The sequence below is a fragment of the Antennarius striatus genome, chromosome 20 (assembly GCF_040054535.1).
Source record: "Antennarius striatus isolate MH-2024 chromosome 20, ASM4005453v1, whole genome shotgun sequence".
Classification (NCBI taxonomy): Eukaryota; Metazoa; Chordata; class Actinopteri; order Lophiiformes; family Antennariidae; genus Antennarius; species Antennarius striatus.
Genome location: NC_090795.1, coordinates 12,470,136 through 12,489,366, shown reverse-complemented (window position 1 = coordinate 12,489,366; position 19,231 = coordinate 12,470,136). Strand labels below are relative to the sequence as shown.

The 19,231-nt window shown below is 40.5% G+C and overlaps 1 protein-coding gene across 1 annotated transcript in view; it reads left to right on the top strand.

The window, feature by feature from the left end:
* The window catches only part of LOC137587631 (matrix metalloproteinase-16-like), a 67,309-nt gene extending 53,822 nt beyond the window's left edge, over nt 1–13,487 (top strand). The window contains exons 7-10 of the mRNA XM_068304180.1: nt 1,938–2,076; nt 6,351–6,501; nt 7,249–7,364; nt 11,224–13,487. Coding sequence (XP_068160281.1) covers nt 1,938–2,076; nt 6,351–6,501; nt 7,249–7,364; nt 11,224–11,558 — 741 coding nt within the window. The 3' untranslated portion in view covers nt 11,559–13,487. The remainder of the gene's footprint in view (nt 1–1,937; nt 2,077–6,350; nt 6,502–7,248; nt 7,365–11,223) is intronic.
* Nucleotides 13,488–19,231: the final 5,744 nt, after the last annotated feature.

Genomic DNA, 19,231 nt, shown 5'->3' with positions numbered 1-19,231 from the left:
TGAATTATTTACACCCGTATTCTGCTCCCAGCTAATCCAAGTAAGTGTGTGCATCACATTATCAAGTGTGCTTAGCAACACTACAGCAGCTCAAAAATGCTCGGGCAATGCTTGGGTCACGTTCATCATCGAGACTGAAGAATGGGTACTAGATTACTACATTACTCCAACTCGTATGTTTTTAAATGTATTTTAGATTATTTTTAACTTGAAATGTGTCCAGCTTTAATTTGAAATATAATATTTCCAACTTTTGCTGAGACTAAACTTGTGATTATTCTTGATGTTCCTGTAATTACACAATGACAGCTGAAATGCACAGCGAGTGAAGTCTGCTTGAGTTTTATTTTCAGATTGGAGGTGGGATGGTAGGGTAGGAGGGAGAACATTTTCTCTCTGTAAGGTCAAAAGGATTCAAACGGGGTGGATTTCACAGTTTGATCTGTTTTCAATTACTGGCCGGTACTGTGTACAGAAGAAAATGCTGAAGAATTGAAATCTGTGGAGGCAGTAGGTATAGAATGAGGGGGAGGAAGAGAGTAAGAGCTGCAATGAGAGTCAAGGGGAAATGAAAAGAAAGAGGAGGAAGAGTCCTGAGAGGGAGAAGAGTCCCAGCAATACAATTGGATTAGACAGAGAAAGAGAGAAAGGGAGCAGTGGAGTGTTTGATAAATGGCCTGTTTATATAGCTTTCACTGTGAATGAAGCAGAGTCTGATGATGTGTTGCCTCCTCTCTATCTGTCTCTGCATCCCGGGCTATGAGGTCAAGCTTTTTGGCTGCGCTCAGGAGGCGCAATTGCCCGTTTATTGCCAAAGGGTGGGGCATCTGACTGAGGTCTAATGGCTTCCACAGCTGGGTCTCTCCCCAGCCCCTCTCTGTCATCAAGTTTCATCCAACATCAAAAAGACACACCTTCCAGTTGGCCGCCCTCACGTTCCCTCTCTCCCCCACCACAAAGGAAATCGGAGACTTTTGGTTTCTCATAAAGCTCCTGGCTATCACTTTGCTCCCGTTACGTGATGGTTTTCCCAGTATATTCCTCAAGTTTTGCGCTCGTCGCGACAGTCTCATGAGCTTTCCAGGCAATCCGAGTAAGTACATGCAGATCTTAAATGCATCAGGGCGATCAGAGCAGCAGCTGATCACCAGCAGGATTTGTTTGGAAGAACAGGAAAGCAAGGCACTGGTGTGAATTCGCTGCTATCAGATGTTATTATCTGCTGGCAAATGTGTTACAATATGCATAATTCATTATGTAGGATTTCCTGATTCAGGGCATTGTGTTGTGCAAGATCCTCTAAGTTTTTCTAGCTGCTATTTGAAACGATTTATGCAGATTCATGTAGGTTTTTGTGAATTGTCATTAACTGATTTTCTACATCATGATCCATCTCACAGATTGTACTTTTTGAAGTAAACGTATTATATGCCAGCCCTTTTAGACCTATTTCGCTTAAACATGGCAACATCACTGAAAGACTAGACACATCTTTTTATCAGTGAGGGGAAGGTGACGAGGCTCACATATACCATCTATCAAATAGTTTTCATCTCTGTCTACAGAAACTATACAAATGAATATGAATCACTTCAAAATCTCAAACACAAACATTTATGTCAATAAGTAATAAACAATGGAAGAGACTTCAGGAATGAGGACTTCTAACAATGAAATATCTGCGTCTGATTGATAGAGCACTTACCAAAGTTGTTGTGATGACTTTAGTCTCTTATGTGAATGTACATTTACTAAACCACGAGTGTCTGGTGACCCCCCCCCCCACCCCCACCCCCCTTCAGACCTACACGTCTGTAAAGTAGTGAATTCACAGAAGACAAAAGTATGCTGATCAAAACTGAAGGAGCAAAGGTCATGTCTGATCTTGATGATGTTTGTCTGTCTTCTGACCATGTCCTCTTATGTCTCTTTGCTAGGACCACTGGTTTTGGCGAGTGAGAGATAACTCTGTGATGCCAGGATACCCCATGCTCATCAATGTTTTCTGGAGGGGTCTTCCTCCCAAGATAGACGCCGTGTACGAGAACAGCGAGGGCAAGTTTGTCTTCTTCAAAGGTGAGCCAAAGCTGCACTTGATGTAGCTTCATCTGATCTAAACTTTGGGTCTATATGTTCCTTCTTTGTTTCCCATGTGAAGTGGGAATTATATGTGTGAGTTCACACTGACACACTATTGTCCTGACTTAGAAAATCTGCTGTATGGTTTTGTGTCTCTGGTAGGAACATTATGATTTCAATCAACACAATTAGTATGCGTAGCTCAACAATACATGCTGTCTGCGTTTTTATCATTTCTAATTTTGATTTACCATTTTTTTGAAGTGACTGTCTTCATATTCAAATCTTGACCGAACTCAGTCTAAGACAGATTTTAAAGCTTATTAATGTCTAAAGCTGAAAATCCACTCAAAAGAAACCACAAACTAACGAAGCAATTTTGTAAACTCCTGTTTGAATGCACTCCAGAGAGAGAAGCCCAGGGGTGGCGTGTTGATGAAAGGAGAAGTTGTTAAGCGATGAAAGTCAGCTGAGATGAAAACCACAAATTTTAATTCAAACCTGTTTCAATTTTCAACATCAAATCATTTTTGCAAAATGCAAAGTGCCGGCCCCGCGCGAGCCATAAGCTGTGGGAGTTTGATTTCAGTGTCCTCCACCCTTCTCTGTTTCTGGACTGGGGAGCGGCAGCAGGATCGCACACAGACATTGAAAATTTATACAAATACAATGCAGTTTTTCATTTGAACAGGCACTGCTGATTTCCCAGGAGGTTTTATTCTGAATTTTCCTATTTGGAATAAAGGATTAGGAAGAAAATCATTCTGAAAGCAAAATGCAGCTCCCTGGGTTTTTGCCTAATGAACCATTTTTTTTTATTATTATCTAACAGCACCTTCTATGACCAGTTCTCACAAGATCTATTCGCAGATGGAGGATTTTGAGTCACATTTGAGCTGAAGTCATGGCTAGGGCGCTGATTACCGTAATGGTGTAATGGTATCACAGAACTGGTCAGTAAGCAGACACCACTGGTTCATAAAATAAATAGGTCCAGCTCGAGTTTTTCAATCAGACGGTGCTGCTTGTGCCAGATTTCAAGTCAGTGATTCCCTGTTTTCATTCTGCAAAAAACGCCAGTCGAGGTTATGCAGTCTGTTTATCACGTGTAAATGACACACAACAGTACATTCAAGCCCTGTGTCACCTTTCTAAATCCCACTTAATGTTTTTTGCAGTGCATTGACATCCTGCAAACAGATGTACGAAGTTAAAAGCTGTATTTATAACACAGTGGTGGAAGCTAAGAGGATGCTTTATAGATTCAAAATTATCAAATTAGTTTTTGCAGTAGCGTGGTTACCTAAAGCCACCTCATACATGCAGCAGGATCTCCACATATCGATATGCATCCTCAGTTGTGGATTACCAGTGGTGCTTTCTGAGACAGACAACTGCTCACTTCATGGATGCCATGCAGATACTCAGTATGACTGCGATCATGTGTGTCTGCCTCACCTAAGATGTTTCTGATGCCTGCAACAGGAAAAACAGACTGATGGAAAAAAGAACATAATTTCATTCAAGTTTTTCTTGAGGTTTAAGAGGGCAAAATGTGATTTGCTGGCATGTTGGCATCCATTACATATGATGTGGTTCGGAACAGAGCTTTTTCTTGTCTGCTGTCAGTGTTATTCATAATTTTGATATGAACAGTAAGATAATTATGTGTGATAACTGAACTTCATTTAGACTCTTTAGTATTGGACTTTTCTTTTGCGGAGACTCACAACCACCCAAGAGAAACATGACAGTCCTGTTAAAAATAAAAGGATAGTGTCACTGGAAAAATGAATGATTATGTTCAAGGATTTCTCTTCAAGAACGTTCAATATGTACATTGATATTCAAGGAAGGATTCAGTGTTTATAATGCAGTAAATCAGAATGTAAATCATTTTCATCAGACGACTGAATATTAAACAGGGCAAGAAAGAGTCAAGCGGGATCACATCACTGAAGCGCCCGTGTGTGTAGGTGTGTCTGTAGGTACTCATTAATTGTGTGTGGCCTGTGTCAGGGGGGAGGATTCCCTTTTTGAAACAGCGTTGAACCTATATAACACTTGACGCGCTGTGGAGGCTGGCGGTGGATTATTCGTTACAGCACAGCAGATGCTGAAGCCACTGCGACATGAAAGCAGCCCTCACAGCTTTGAAGATAAAGCCAGAGTTTTATGAGAGAGATGCAAGTCAATTCCAGTTCTAAAAAAGAGCAATCTTGTTTTATTTAGGATATCAAGACAGGATTTTTTTTAAAATCAAATAAAATTGACTCTAACAGTTTCCCTGCCCTGTTTTACCCAAATGCAGCTTTATTTTTAATACATTATGCTATTAAACTACATGCAGTCATCCTAAAATGATATTTCTGCTTTACAAATATTCAAACAATACAATATATTTTCTGTAACTATTTTAAATTCAGGAAACCTCAACATTAAATCCCATGGAATACTCCAAAGCAACTGAAATAATGACACACAGGCCATGAGATGGCCTTTAACAGATTTAATTCATGCAGCTCATTCATGTGACCCAAAGTCAGCTGGGATCGACTTCAAGCATAGAAGACTAGAAGAAAATAATCAGCTCCCCCCTCAGGTACCCCCAGTGTGCTTCATTTACACCTCAGATTTCAAAAGCTCAACATTGTGCCCTCATATCCAGTGCGTGTAGGAACACCCCCCCCATCCCATCCGCTATTAATCTCAGCTTGCATAGTGTTTGTGTGTGCGACAGGGCCACAGGAAGTGTGACCCAGAATAAGAGGAGCACTGTAAGAGAGAGAGGAGAAATGACAGGAATTTCCTTTTCCAAAAGAGGCCACTACATTCCCACTTCGGTCCAGCCAGCACTTTGTCCTACTGTTCCTTCCTCACGACCAGCTATTAATCTCTCACCCTCACCTCTGCTGTGTAGTAGAAATAATTCTTAAATGTTAAGTCTCAGATGCAGGGCTATTAAGAAGCCAAAGAACAAGTGGAAATGCTGTTGAAAACAGATATGTTTCCTTTCACGCCAATGTATTTAGTCTCCCAAACAAATAGCACTTTTTGTCAGTGCTAAGGTTTATCTGCAATTTCAGTGGAAAATGGTTTTGTTGCCTTAGTATGTAGTGTATTATATATTTACCCCTGTAGTCTTTTTATGTTTATTTAGCAGCCGAGGCTTCAGAGTTATGAATAGATGTGTATTTCATCTTTGTGCATGTGTGACTGCATTGTGTCACTCAGGATGAATATGAATGTGTGTGAGTGAATGGATGTGGCAAGTATGAAGCATTTTTAGAAGTCTGTTCACTGAAAATGTACCATTCATTGAAGCCTGTTTACAATCATCATTTACTTATTTTCCATTCCTCCAGTCTTTTCATTTGTTGCTCGGTCTCCACCTTTACCTGAAGGAATCTTACCAACCTGATGAGGTCAGGAGTTTGATCCCAAAGGGACACATTTACATTGGTTAGCCCTGAGAATAATTTTTTTAGAAACTCTAGCTATGTCTGCAATACAGATATAATCAACATTATACTCTTTGTGAGGAGAACTGTTTCTCATGTATGGAATTACAGCCTCCAGCCTGACGGATTAATCAAGTGACAATTATCTGAAAGGATGTGATAAGAGTCCAGAAACAAATTGTGCAGTGAGTCATTAGGATGATTCAGATTTTTTAATATCCTTTCCTTTTCCATTTTCTTTTTCTCCGTCTGTCCACTTCCTCCTGGTCCACCCTCCACCTCCGTCATTGAAGAAAAAAAAACACTTCCTGGGGTCAATGTGTCAGAAACCTGGTGTTTAACCTAATTAGTCAAAAGGAAGTGGGGAGTGACGCATACAAAGGTCATGATAAATAATATAAAGTACAAAATAATATTCAGGCATTTTTTTTGCAGCATTTGGACTTGAAAAAAGTACATTTTAATTTGACTCTTTCATCGCTTATCTTGTCACAAAGGTTGTTCCTGTTTCATTTTATCTCATCCCAGTGTTAGCTGCTCAGATCAACAACTCTAAAAAAGTTCCCAGAATACCTCCAAGCAAGGTCAAGGAGAGCCTGTCACAACGTCTGAGTCCCATTTTAAATTAAGGAAACATCAACATCAAATACAGTAATACGAGGCAGCAGGTTATTGCCTACCATTTGTTAAAAGGGTTGTTTCTGTCTTTTTAAATCTAGCTTTTTCGTGTGTTGTTCCTGGAGGGTAATCCCAGCTGCTCAATAGCGTCTTTCTGCTAATTTATTTCTCTGTCTCTTTCTCAATGTGCAGGGAAGCAGTTCTGGGTGTTTAAGGACACAGTGTTGCAGTCTGGATACCCAAAAGACATCAGTCAGTTTGGCCATGGAATGCCAGCCCAGAGTATCGAGACTGCTGTTTGGTGGGAGGATGTGGCTAAAACCTACTTCTTTAAAGGGGACAGGTGGGTACAAGAAGGGTTTCAGAAGTGATAAGGACTCCCCAAAAAATGTATTAACAGCTCGAAAAAAAGCATAACTATAAATAAATACCTTAAAAAGTTTGTTTTTCCCCCCCGCTAACCTCACTGTCATTTCATGTGTTGTACACTTACAACTTAGTTATTGTCATCTGCAGTTTTGTGCTATGCCATAATTATTTAAAAAAAAAAGCTGGAGCATGCATGAGTGTACATAAAAAGACACTCAAACAGTCGCATCAATCACTTGTCTAATGGTAATTGTTGGGATGCTCACATTCTTCACAGTCAGCTTTTTCTGAGTCAAAGCCTAAAACTTTATTTTTGTCCTTTTTCAAACTTAAGGATCTTGTTGAAAACAGTCAAACTTCAGAGGTGTACCTCCACCAAGGCTGCAAAAATACTCACATATCAGCCTTGATTTAGATCAGCCATAAAATCAATGCACCTCTTGCCCGTTTCAAGTGTGACTACTCAACAACAATTTTTTTGAAATCTCTGAAGAATCCTTTGAACAAACATGGATGAAAAAATGCAATCTGGTTAGCAGAGGTAGACAGTCTAGTTGAACCAGCAGAATTGTGGTATTATGATGAGCATGAGTCACCACTTGTGGTCTGTTTGGTCCTTCTACTCCTTTCAACTCCTACTATTCCTTTACACCTACTGCATTCAAAGGTGCAGTCGGTACCTGCTTCAACTTCCTGTGGCTCATCGTTTGTTACCCCTTAGGTACTGGCGCTACAATGAAGAAATGAGAACCATGGACCCTGGCTATCCCAAGCCCATCACAGTATGGAGAGGTGTGCCTGACTCACCACAGGGGGCCTTCGTTGATAAAGCCAACGGTACGCATTGTCCTGCTCACTGCTGTGATTTTGCAATGACATTAAGGTTGACATGCCAGGCAGCATTGATTTTATCTGATCACTGGTACATTCTGTGCAAGAGGTAAACCAGAGTAGCATTGATTGAAATTTGTCCTAGTAATTAAACTGAGTCTCAAGGAATGACGCACGTCCAAACATGAAGGGAAATAAAGAATAGCAAATTAAGGACAAACGGAGTCCAGGTTCCATAAGGTGCCTGGCACTGCCACTATTGTGTTTGAAAGTAATGTTGTTATTGTTTTACCTTGTAACATATTTAGCATGTTGAAAAATTCATGAACTTTGGCAAATTGTTTGTTTTCGAATTGTTTCACATGCAGAATGTTCCATAATCAGTCCATGCTTTCCAGGGTGCCATAAGACCCAGTTGGATTAAGATTGTGAAAAGACCACTGCTGGGTGCACATTGCACTTCAAGCCAGTTGGCTCTTTCCATGGATAGAGAGGCGGGACTTCGATGCACGGAAGCAAACCCATTGGCCTGAAAAACAGTGTGAAGTGGCAAAATGCCTCTGCCATTGGTTGTATCATGCCAGGTTGGTTTTGGCCTGTTCTTGGCATTGCCTGGGTTGGAAAAAGCGGGACAGGTGGTCCTGAATGCTCAGGCCATCTGTTCTGCAGATCTGCTGCCAGATCTGTAGCCAGGCATGTCTGCCGGTGAGGCCAGGTGCAGCGGGCATCAGTCGAGGCGTGAAGGGTAGCTTGATATCTAAGGGGATGATTGGTGTTTGTGTGGATCAGATGTTTCAGCTCGTATGTGTGTCAGCTTGCATTTATTTGGCTGGCTTGCTAAATTCAGACAGTGTGTCAAGGGGCACTTTCATAACATTGACCCAAATTCCCAGTCATAATTGAGCGCTGCTGCCAATGGTAATGTGCAGGGGGCAACATGTTTCAGCGCAGAGGCCTCGGGGTGATGCTGACCTGGCTCTAACTCACAATAACCGTCCATCTCACCTCTAAGCCTCTCTATCTCTCTCTGGATATTCATATGCAACACAACGCTGGAGGTTTGTGTTCAGCAACCCCATCTTTGTCTTACTTCATCCAGATTTCTCTGTGGCAGAAAAAATACTCCGTGTTCAGTCTTGGAGGAAAGTAAGAAAGAAGCTGCTATCAGGGTGGTTCATAGCAAAATTTGCGAATGCAGAAAAATGTTTTCGTCTAATTCAGATGAACCCTGAAGGGGTTCTTTTTGTATTTCCAAGCCTTGTTGTTTTCTATTTCATACTTTCTTTAGTGTTAATCAAGCTGGATTTGTTTTTATGTTATATAATATACATGTGTATATATATAAAGGTTATATCAATAGGATTTTGACCGTTAAGCTTTCAGCAAACATCTATTCTCTCTGTAAAGAATCAGTGGAGTAATTTCTTCCTGAACACATGATGATGTCACACTTCCTCCTTGTGTGTGTGTTGTAATCTGAGCCTTCTGTCGTCAGCCGGTCCAGCTGGGTTGGATGAGTCACTTCATGTGAGATCTCTGACTATCCGTGTCGACATAGAGACTGACCTCACAAACGTTTAGTTAAAGCAGATTGTGAAGGCATTCACATGCTAAACAAATTTTACTGCACAATTTTACTTGGCAACCAGCAAATCTAATTTAGCAAGTTTTAACCTTTGTCTCGGTCTTTTTTTGACATAGTTATGGTATGGAACTCCCCAATGACACAATGTGAGGGATCCAACATGCTCATGATTTAGCAAAGCTAATTTCTTCCTGCTGAAATCTATTGGCAAGAAAGCAGTAAATGTTGTCCCCAAGTGACCTCTTTGATTTCCTGCTGCTTAGAAATGAGTTTTTAGATGTGAGCCGACATTCTGCTGGGCTTTTAAGACCCAGTAACCAGCTAAATGAATGAATTCTTGCACAGACAGGAAGTTTAATTGGTGGTTATGTTTCTCTCAGATGACTTTGAACTTTGCTAAACATGATTTATAATTAGTTTTGTCATATATTTGAAAAAAAAAAATTCATTATATTCCATCCTGTATATTTGTCTCACGCACTTTTAACAACTCCTACACGCCTCCTTACGTCCTCACATCTTGGCCTCACTGGTGATTTAAGAAGCCCCGACTTCTCCAGCAGCCGCCTCACCTTCTGACTGGAAATTTAGAGCTGCCCAACCTTTACATTCTCCGAGAGGAGCGACCATTAATAATAAATAGTTAGAAACAAAGTGGTCCAGTGAGGAAGAGGAGAGCTTGAAAATTCATCCAGGCTGTCATTCTCTGTTTAACTCAGCATTTTTATTTTATTTTTTCCCGACAAGCATTCAGAGCCAGTGACAAGCAGGCAGCTGCAAAGTTTACAGTCAACCTAAACACACATCGATTCACAGTTCGTTAATACCATGGTGCAGGAAAAAGAGACCGCAGTATAATCTCATAAATTATTTATGTTAATGTTAAACTGTTGGAATGGTTATATGTGTTTGATCTGTGGTTGAAGTTAAGAGAATGTTTCATAGCTTCTGTCACAATTTTTGTTGCTCTTGAACAGGAGAACCAAATCAAATCAGTTCTTGGCCACCAGGACTCTTCTGGTTTGGGAAGCACCATAGCTGCTCGGGTCTCCGTGACATTTTATGTGTTGTTGTGTGATATTAGCTGCGGTGTGACTTCCAGCCGGGTGTTTCCTCCCTCATGACCAGATATAATCAGTCCTGAGGGACAGTCAGCTGAGCGATCAAGCTGAAACAACCCCACGGTGTTGTCGCCAGCGCTTCGATTTTATTTCATCTGTTATTTTCTGAGGAGAGAGAACCAGGTGTCCCAAGGCAGAGTTTGTTCAATATTTTGATTAGGATGAAACTCTCTCCCTGAATTCAAAGCGAGTTGAACCCCACCCAGCTTGGCAGACACACGAAGAACTTTAAACACAGACGCACTTCTCGCCAGAAAAAGCCAAACAAGCGATGGTAGTACAAATCATTGAAATGTGTTTTGGCAGCCAGAAGTACTAACACGGCTCCACCACTACGATCAGGAGGGGATGTAACGTAGTGCAGTCACTCCAGTCATTTTTGCAGTTTATATTTATTTCTTACAGATGGATTGCATCTCGTGGTGACCGAGCTTAAATAATATGTAGTATTTCATGCATTTTTGACATAGTTACTAGGTACTACACTGAAACACAATCAAGCTTTTAAACCCATGATATCATGATATCACATAATAAAATAAAGTCTATTGTTATTGATATTCAATTATTTTGCTTGCCAGCTAGGTGCAACCCTGTGTAGGAGAGGCATGAGTCAATCAAATTTTGCACGGAACTTCTGACCCAGGATTACACTTTGTTTTACTGTAAGATTTTGTCTGCAACAGTAAAATCCTGACACGATAATATTTAAACAGCATTTAAAGACTCATATCCACTACATACCTTTTACTTTTAATAGTTCAATTGAATCCTTACTCATACATCTTTGACCTCCATCTGGTTCAAATCTGACTGCTATATTCACCACTGAATGAGAAGCGAAATGATTAAACCAGCGTTGTGTTTCGTACTATTTACCCCATTTGTTACCTGTTCGCAGAAAACACAGACGGTAAACTGAAATCAGTTTAAATATCACAATAGGAAGGATATATCAAGTATTTTCCCAATTAAAGTACAAACCTCTGCTTTCACTGACTACTATATTTTCTAAGTGGTTCAACCTCTTAATGACAAGCATCTCTAGTACTTTGTAGAGACCCTTTGCATGCAGACCCACTTGTGTCCAGGTTGTAATGGATACGGAAACCTAACAGTACTTAATAGTTTCTGTTTCTCCTTTATTTCCCTCTCTCAGGCTTCACCTACTTCTACAAGGGTAAAGAATACTGGAAGTTTAATAACCAGTTCCTCCGAGTGGAGCCGGGCTACCCGCGCTCCATCCTCAAGGACTTCATGGGCTGTGAGCTGAGGCCGATTGACCCCGCACGGCCGCCAGCCGATGACGGCAACTCGGACGTGGTGATCGAGCTGGACAACGAGGCGAACACAGTGAAGGCCATCGCCATTGTCATCCCCTGCGTCCTCGCGCTGTGCCTGCTGGTGCTGATTTATACTGTGGTGCAGTTCAAGAGGAAGGGTACGCCACGCCACATACTGTACTGCAAACGCTCTATGCAGGAATGGGTGTGAACCTTGTGAAAGAGATGAGAAGGTGGGGTGCAAGAGAGAACAGGACGACAGCCCCGCCTCACAAAGGAGGACAGTGGACATCTTTAGTGGAAACACACAGCCATGCCTCCTCCTGTTGGGTGCTCTGATACCTTTGTATCAGCCAGACAGCTTATCAGTGGATCCTCACACATCGAGTGACCCCAGGTCTTAAAGATGACTCCGCTAAGCCCCAGCCTTTTTAACTAACAGGGAGCCAAGGGACAGTTTGTGGGGAAATGACCAGTACGAAAATAAAAAGAAGAGGATCCGCATCACTTTGTATCTCAGAAACATGACTTCTTATCCCATTACTCCTTTTTCCTTCATTTCTTTGTCCAACTGCTCTTAATCAAGAGGAGGACTTTCAGGGGGCACAAACACTTCCCACAGGGCACGTCATCACCAATCCGTCATATCAAGTTGCCCAATCGAGCAACAGTTTTATATTTTCTGATCTTGGTGCCTGCCCTCCTCTACAGTGCATTCTGTGCTTAAAAGATAAACAGTGTCAGATACACACAAATTAATCACGTTACCAACCTTCAATCCCTTTTCTGATCTTGTTTTTTGATATTTTGTATTAAGTTTCTAAGAAGGTCCTCTGTGTTCCCTTTAACATGTTCCTGAGGAAGAAACCTAATTATACCAAATGAAATCAATTTCTCTCGAAATAGGACAGTTTTTTTTTTTGTCTCTGGCTTTGTTTTTCTTTCCTTTTTTTTTTTTCTCTAACCTCAGTTCATCCTCACTTCTCTGCATCCACGCGGCGATACGGAGTCAAGAAGCTCTGACTGTTGTGGCAGTCTGTTCGTGACACAGGGGCCAAATTATTCTGCAATATTTTAACTCGCCTTAATTATAGATCATACTACTTATGCTTGGTTTTGCTGTTCTTGGAGTTGTTGTTTTTTTTTTAAATTTGTATATTTCTTTTTATTTTGTTTGTTTTTAAACAGAAGCTAATTGTGAGCTTCCTTTGATTGTTTTTCTGGATTTTATTACATTGTCCAGAATTGTCAGCACTGGCTTGCTGAGCCGTTCTGGACAAAATATACCTAGGGTCAGCTTGTATTGAGCGTAATGTATTGTATCGTGAAAAGATGTCTGAAGGTCCTGGAGTTAAGCCACTATTTTTGTGTGTTAAGATATTGTTACTGTTACTTTCTGTCATTTACATACATGAATTAAGCTAATTATGAGCTTGAAGTTCTAGTTATTGATTTTGCTGTTCTAATTTTTTGTCAGTGGCCCATATTCTTGTCGATTTAAGTAAGCGGGCCTCCAAACTGGTCATTCTGTACGGTTCATTGTAAATGGACTGACCACTTTTTAATGGAATCCTGTTGGCTGCCTTGTTTGACAGAAATAATAGTTCCCAGAATGCTCTCCTGACTGAGTACCAACAAAGAAGAGACGGGAAGTCAAGATCAGTGCCTGTATCAACGTGCATGCGAGCATTAACATACTGTAAATCCAACCGGTTCTGCTCTGCGTGGCTTTAGATCTCCTCAAAAGCTGATGAGGAAGTTTACTGTAATACTGAATCACTTGATGCGTTACAAGTCATCCCAACCCCGTCTTTTTCTCCAGGTACAATTAAATCTCCAAAGAACTTCAAGCAGTAGATTTGAAGGATCTTAAGAAAATATAAACAGGTAATTGGCATACCAGATTGGCTGCAGTCGACCACCCAAAAATCCGTAAACATCAAGTGTCCTCGCTTTTGTGCGAGCATTTTTGAATGTGTGTCAGTTTTCATAATCACATACTGGTTTTTTCTTTTCTTTCCTGTTTTCTGGTCAAAACAAATGGGACATGTCACCATGACTTCTTTGTGTAATGCTTTGGAACAATGAGGAAACGTGTTCGACAGAATGAATAAATTGATCAATATATGATTAAAAGCTGCTCAACTCTGTGTTCTTCTTTTTAAATGCAGGCTGTTTTCATCTGCTAGTGCTGAGTCTGATTGTATTTGTGAGTCTGTAGTTTATGTGCTGTTAGTTAGCTTGAAAGAAAAGAGATAATACTAACCCATACATCTGCACCAGAACACAATGGATTGGATAATTTCACATGACTACTAATGCACTAGTATAAGACAAGGTTTCCTACAGGTTGTAGTTTGTCTTGCAGATGTCAGGTCCTGATATAGTTTCAGTGCATACACTTCTGTCCATGAAGCCTCCTGAGTTGTTTCCACCACTCATGGAGGCATGTTGAGACTTCCAACCAGTCAGACTGGGCTTTACACCCCAACAATGTGAGACGCACGCAAGATGTTGACACAAAAATATTAATACTTTCCACATAAGTAATATTTTCCAATATCTCAAATCATGAAGGAAATAAAATGAGATTAAATGCAATATTGTGCTGTGTTACAGCTGGGGACAGCAAGGACTGATAATGACAAACATTAACTTTTTTGCAATTACGAGTCATAAATAGGAGATTGAGATCTCACCATTCTATCTCTATCTTTCATTCTCTGAATGCTAACATCACAGCCCCCCAGTTTAACTTAAAATTGTCAGAATAATAATGGATGTCCATAGATAGATAGATATATACTTTATTAATCCCAGAGGAAATTGCACATTTCCACTGCTCATACATACATAATAAATAAACAATGGATAAACTGGATAGGAGAAAAAAGAAGCACAGACGACACAGGACAGGACATACCACAAGACATACACTACACTAACAGACACATACAACACTAACAGGACATACGCTAAACTAAAGTACAGAGTATAAAATAGAATAAAAGTGATAGCAGGAGGCCCACCTGGTGGGTAAGGTACATCCTTACATTGTAAGAGACTTCATTATCCCAATGTCACTGTATGCACCATAACACCTTGGCCCCACAACACTGCAGCACAGGCTGACATCCCATCTCCTACCCTACATTGCTGACCTCACCTCACTCACCCCCCCTCCTCCTGAGAGAGTCATTGTACCCCCTGATGGCACAGAGCATGAGGGAGGACCTCTGCCTTTCTGTGGAGGCGCTGTGTGACAGCAGTCCACCGCTGAAGGTGCTTCTCTGCTGGGGGGAGGTGGTGTTGCAGGGTGGGGGTTGATGTTACTCAAGATAGCCTTGACTTTGCACATGGTCTTGCTTTCTCGAAGCCTCTCCACAGAGTCCAGGCTCTGTGCGACCTCTGAACCTCTGAGTATGAGTCTGTTCAGACGGTCCATACGTAGGTCCAATCTCAATGGAGCCATTTGTCAGAGTTCTACCACAGGCAATGCAGATGGTCTCACTGAGCCAGATGACAACTTTAGATTGTTGAACTATAACAGTATTAGGTTCCCTGCTATAGTCATAAATCTTTGTTCTAGATTTTAGCAAAGCAATATTCATCCAGGGAAAGCTCACTCCTGTTGCAGCTATTCAGCACCTACTTAGATAATTAGCTGCTCAGCTGCATCACACATTTAAACTGAGAAAGTCACTTGGTTACGATTGTATGCTATTTCTCTACAGCGCACAAGATGTTTGTCTCTCTTTCCTCTTGTGGGCCTCAGCTGCAGCTGCTGTCAATCAAACATTAGCCACACCCCCTCCGACGAGGAGTATTTTCTGATATTCCCTGAATTAGTAGAAATGATTTCATTCAGACAAGCAAAACTTGAAAACTTGGCTTAATCCAGTGTGTGCTACAGTCCAGAACAAACACGATGGAGACATACAGTAAATAAAGACATCGGCTCAAACTGAAGGGAACCCTGGACGTCAGAGATAACAGATAAGAAAAATAGAAGTGGTTTTGATTTAAGGAAAATTGTATATGTGTTGATACGGGCTATAAAGCTCAACTCTCCTGCTATTGTGTTGGGGGTTTTTTTTGTGCGTGTCATGATGAAAACAATGACGTGGATGTTCAGTCCCAGCTGTACAGTGCCAGCATTTATTGCGCAATGAAGGTGAAACACAAGTTGTCTATGGCCCACGAGTGTTTATTCTAGCCTTGCAGGGATCCATGTGACATACAGTTACTGACAACAAAGAACTTTTAAGTCAAGGTGTGTACCGACTGCAGTCATAGAGTGGGTCTCTGTTTGATTTCAGTGGTTCTCATGACAGGACTCAAACTGCCTCTGTGCTTGTAGACAAAGGCATTTGGGTCGGTTCTTAGTGCCACTGCTCAAACTCAGTGCCCATTCTCATTTAATCCCCATGAAACACATACTTGATGCACAAACCTACTGTTGCTTGCCCTGCATCCACCTCTGGCAAATCTCATTCTGTATCTTGGTCAGACCCATAATGGACAGTGTGTGTGTGTGTGTGTGTGTGTTGTTTTTTTTAAACATACCAACCTGTCGCCTGGAGCACGAAAAACCTCCACCAGGCTCAACCGCCAACTGGCAGACTAAAACGTTAGCGCTAAACTGACCTAAACTGGTCAGGCTGTTTTTCTACGCTGCTATTTTTGTCTGTTCCTCCTCCCCTGCTGTCACTGGCTCAAAACGCGAGCGATTACATCAGGAACTGAAGTAATGCATTCTCATTTAACCCGAGTCCTTTCCGTGCGGTGCTTAATGGTCCTTATAGGTTAAGGACCATATATCCTAGTGGTGGTTATTAGTACGGCACAATGAAGCATTTGATAGGAGGCCGTTGAAGGACAGTAACGGTCAAGCTGTCACTATGGGCTTCACAGAAGGTTATAACATGCATTGACGCACGTAAAGGAGGATGTTTTTACTGACATTTGCTGCACAGAGCCCAGATTTTTATAATTTTTCTGAGATTGCGTATTGATTGAAATGCTTATTGAAATGTTTTGGGGTTTTTTCTGTTACATGTTTGATCATTACATATCCTTTGTTTTCAACATTTGCAATCTTTGGATTTCTACACAGATCAAAGCAGTGTGCATGTGTGTATTCAGAAATCAGAACTCAGAATGGTCTAAAAAGTGGTTTAGGTCATTTTTTTTGTTGGTTTTTTTGTTGTTGTTTTTTGTGCTCCAACAGAAGCTACAATCGTTTGCCTGTCAGGCCAGGCAGTCGACTGTACTTCTTCTGTTCTCTAGTAATTGAGCATCACAAGATCCAAAACATAATTCACCAGTTAATGACTAAAGTTACAGAAATTAAAAGAAAATTCCTTAACCAACACTATTACCTCCACTTTGTCTTATACCTTCTCTGCAAAAACTAGACCTGGATGCAGTTTTTTTGCTGATGGGAGCAAATCTCTGCTACTCTGTATTGGACTGGGGGATGTTTACAGTGAAGTAATCCCAGCTAAGCTCAATTTCTGACAAACTAAACTCAATTTCTGACAAACCATGACATTTACCAAACATATGGGTTAGGCCTCATCCTCAGCCTGGAAACAAATAAAGCACATATCCGTATGTTTTCATAAGCTTTTACATGATTTTCTGGAACAATATGGGTGCTGTAAACGACATTTGTTGCACAATATGTGTTTAAAGAAAATACTGGAACTATTGTCATTAAACCCCAAGCCATCAGAAAATAGTTTTCTCACATTGGAGCCCTTCTGAGACTTCCAACTCTTTTTGATGGCGGTCAACAGTTTCTAATCACAAATTCTCAACATTTCTAAGTTGGTTTGGATGGTATTTTTATTAAGTGTTCAATTTGGGAACTCAGTTCTCCTAAATCACTGAATGCACCACTATCTAGCTGGTTCATTAAGCCTGCAAGTTGGCAATACATCCAACAAAAATGGACAGTCACCCTCTATGAAAGTCTATCTTTTGTTTAGTTCTGGCTCTAATCATGAACACACTCAGAGCGGCTGAGCTATGAATAGCATACGACTGTAGGAGTGAGAACAAGAAACTTGACCTGTTATGTCTTTTTGTTTGAGGAGACACTCTGATGACACCTATTTCAAGTCCTGTAGTGTCACCTTGTTTCGTGTCGTTTTTGCACTGGATTACAGCTCTTTTCTGTCTTCTGCTGTCTGTGGTATGAGTGGATCCGCAAATTTATTCAAGATGCGCCTGTGCATTGTTGTTGTTGTTGTTGTTTTTCTCACTTTTATGCATGCAGTATCGTAAACAATCACCACTCCTTTCAGGAAAGCAGTCAAGCTTACTAAATTGTGACATGACAGATGATCAAGGAAAAATAAGCAGATGATTAAAAAACTTGTTATTTTTTGAAGTATGTTTGATCGTCTCTTCTCTAGGCTTCTCTTTCCATTTTATCCTGATTTGACCATACATCAGCTTTCATGTCTTTATCATTCCATCATAGGTCAAAAGGACCATGTTTCGGTTTTGCTGTGAAATAGAAAACCGGTAGTTATAGCCAGTAGTTAGATGAAAGCCATCTTCTAATCTCGCTTCAATCCATTCAGAGGCTGAAAACGTTTCTCTTTATACCACAGAGTATTTCTGTAGCGAAAATCTCGTCTGTATGGAAAGGAGAATTCAGATGGAGGATGAAACACTGAAAGTTTTGAGACGGCACCATATATAATGATTCTCTCTACTGCTGAACACTAGCTCTGCATTGACAAAAAAAAAAAAAAAAAAAGTCATTTCTGTGTCTGCTGGCTTTCAACGAGCAACTCGGACCAGACAGGCTCATAATCTGTTTCCAATTTCTATCATTTCCATCATTCCAAATGGATTTTTCAACCGTGCACTTTCTCGCTGAAATCTACTAAGAAAAACACCTACATGCATATGAAAACAGACTCCAGGCACATTGCACATTCCAGACACTCAAAAAGAGAAGCATTGTACTTTTGCTGAAAGTATTTCTACACTGTTTTAACAGTGTTGGGTTCTTCTTCTTTTTATTTATATAATTGCTGACACTTGTTTGGATTCCTTAACATGATGTGACTTGGACTTTTGTACATTTTAATTTTAGATCTATTGGTAGTGCTCTATTCACATCATTAACAGAAGTGATGAGGCTGGAGATTTGAGAAGTGAGGGAAAAGAAACTTAACAAACTTAAAGCAAAGTAAAGAAACAGCTTTTGTGAGCTTTCAGCTGCTCCCTGTCGCGTCCATTTGGTATCCCTCCCACCAAGATGGCACATCCTGCAATTAAGCTGATGAGCTTGGAGCTGCAGGCATTATCTTACTATGTAGATTAAAGTAATATAGACTATAGGCTAAGGAACACTAGGGCCATCTGCTCATCCATTAAATACTGTTGCTGAATGCACTTTTAAAAGCCTTATTATTACACAAACTTCAGTAAGTCTATGTACTGTACTGTACTGTATCTATCTATCTATCTATCTATCTATCTATCTATCTATCTATCTATCTATCTATCTATCTATCTATCTATCTATCTATCTATCTGTTCATGCCTTCAATTGTCCTCACCTGTTAGCCTGTTATTTTGTATAATATACTGTAGTATAAAAGTATACAATTTACATAGCTACATTACTTTTTTTTTTATTTCTTAATTTCTCTTACTTCACATGTTTTGAAGGGACTTTCATGAGAAGACCAGTTCATTGTTTTTCAAACCATACTCTCGGGTTGGTTTTGTAGCCATGTGTCTGAAAGACTTCACACAATGGAAGCCAGAAAAAGGTCAACAGAAATGTTTTACTTAATGCTGTTTCTCCATTAAATTGTCTGAAATGTCAGCATTGCAAGGACTCAGGAACATGACCAT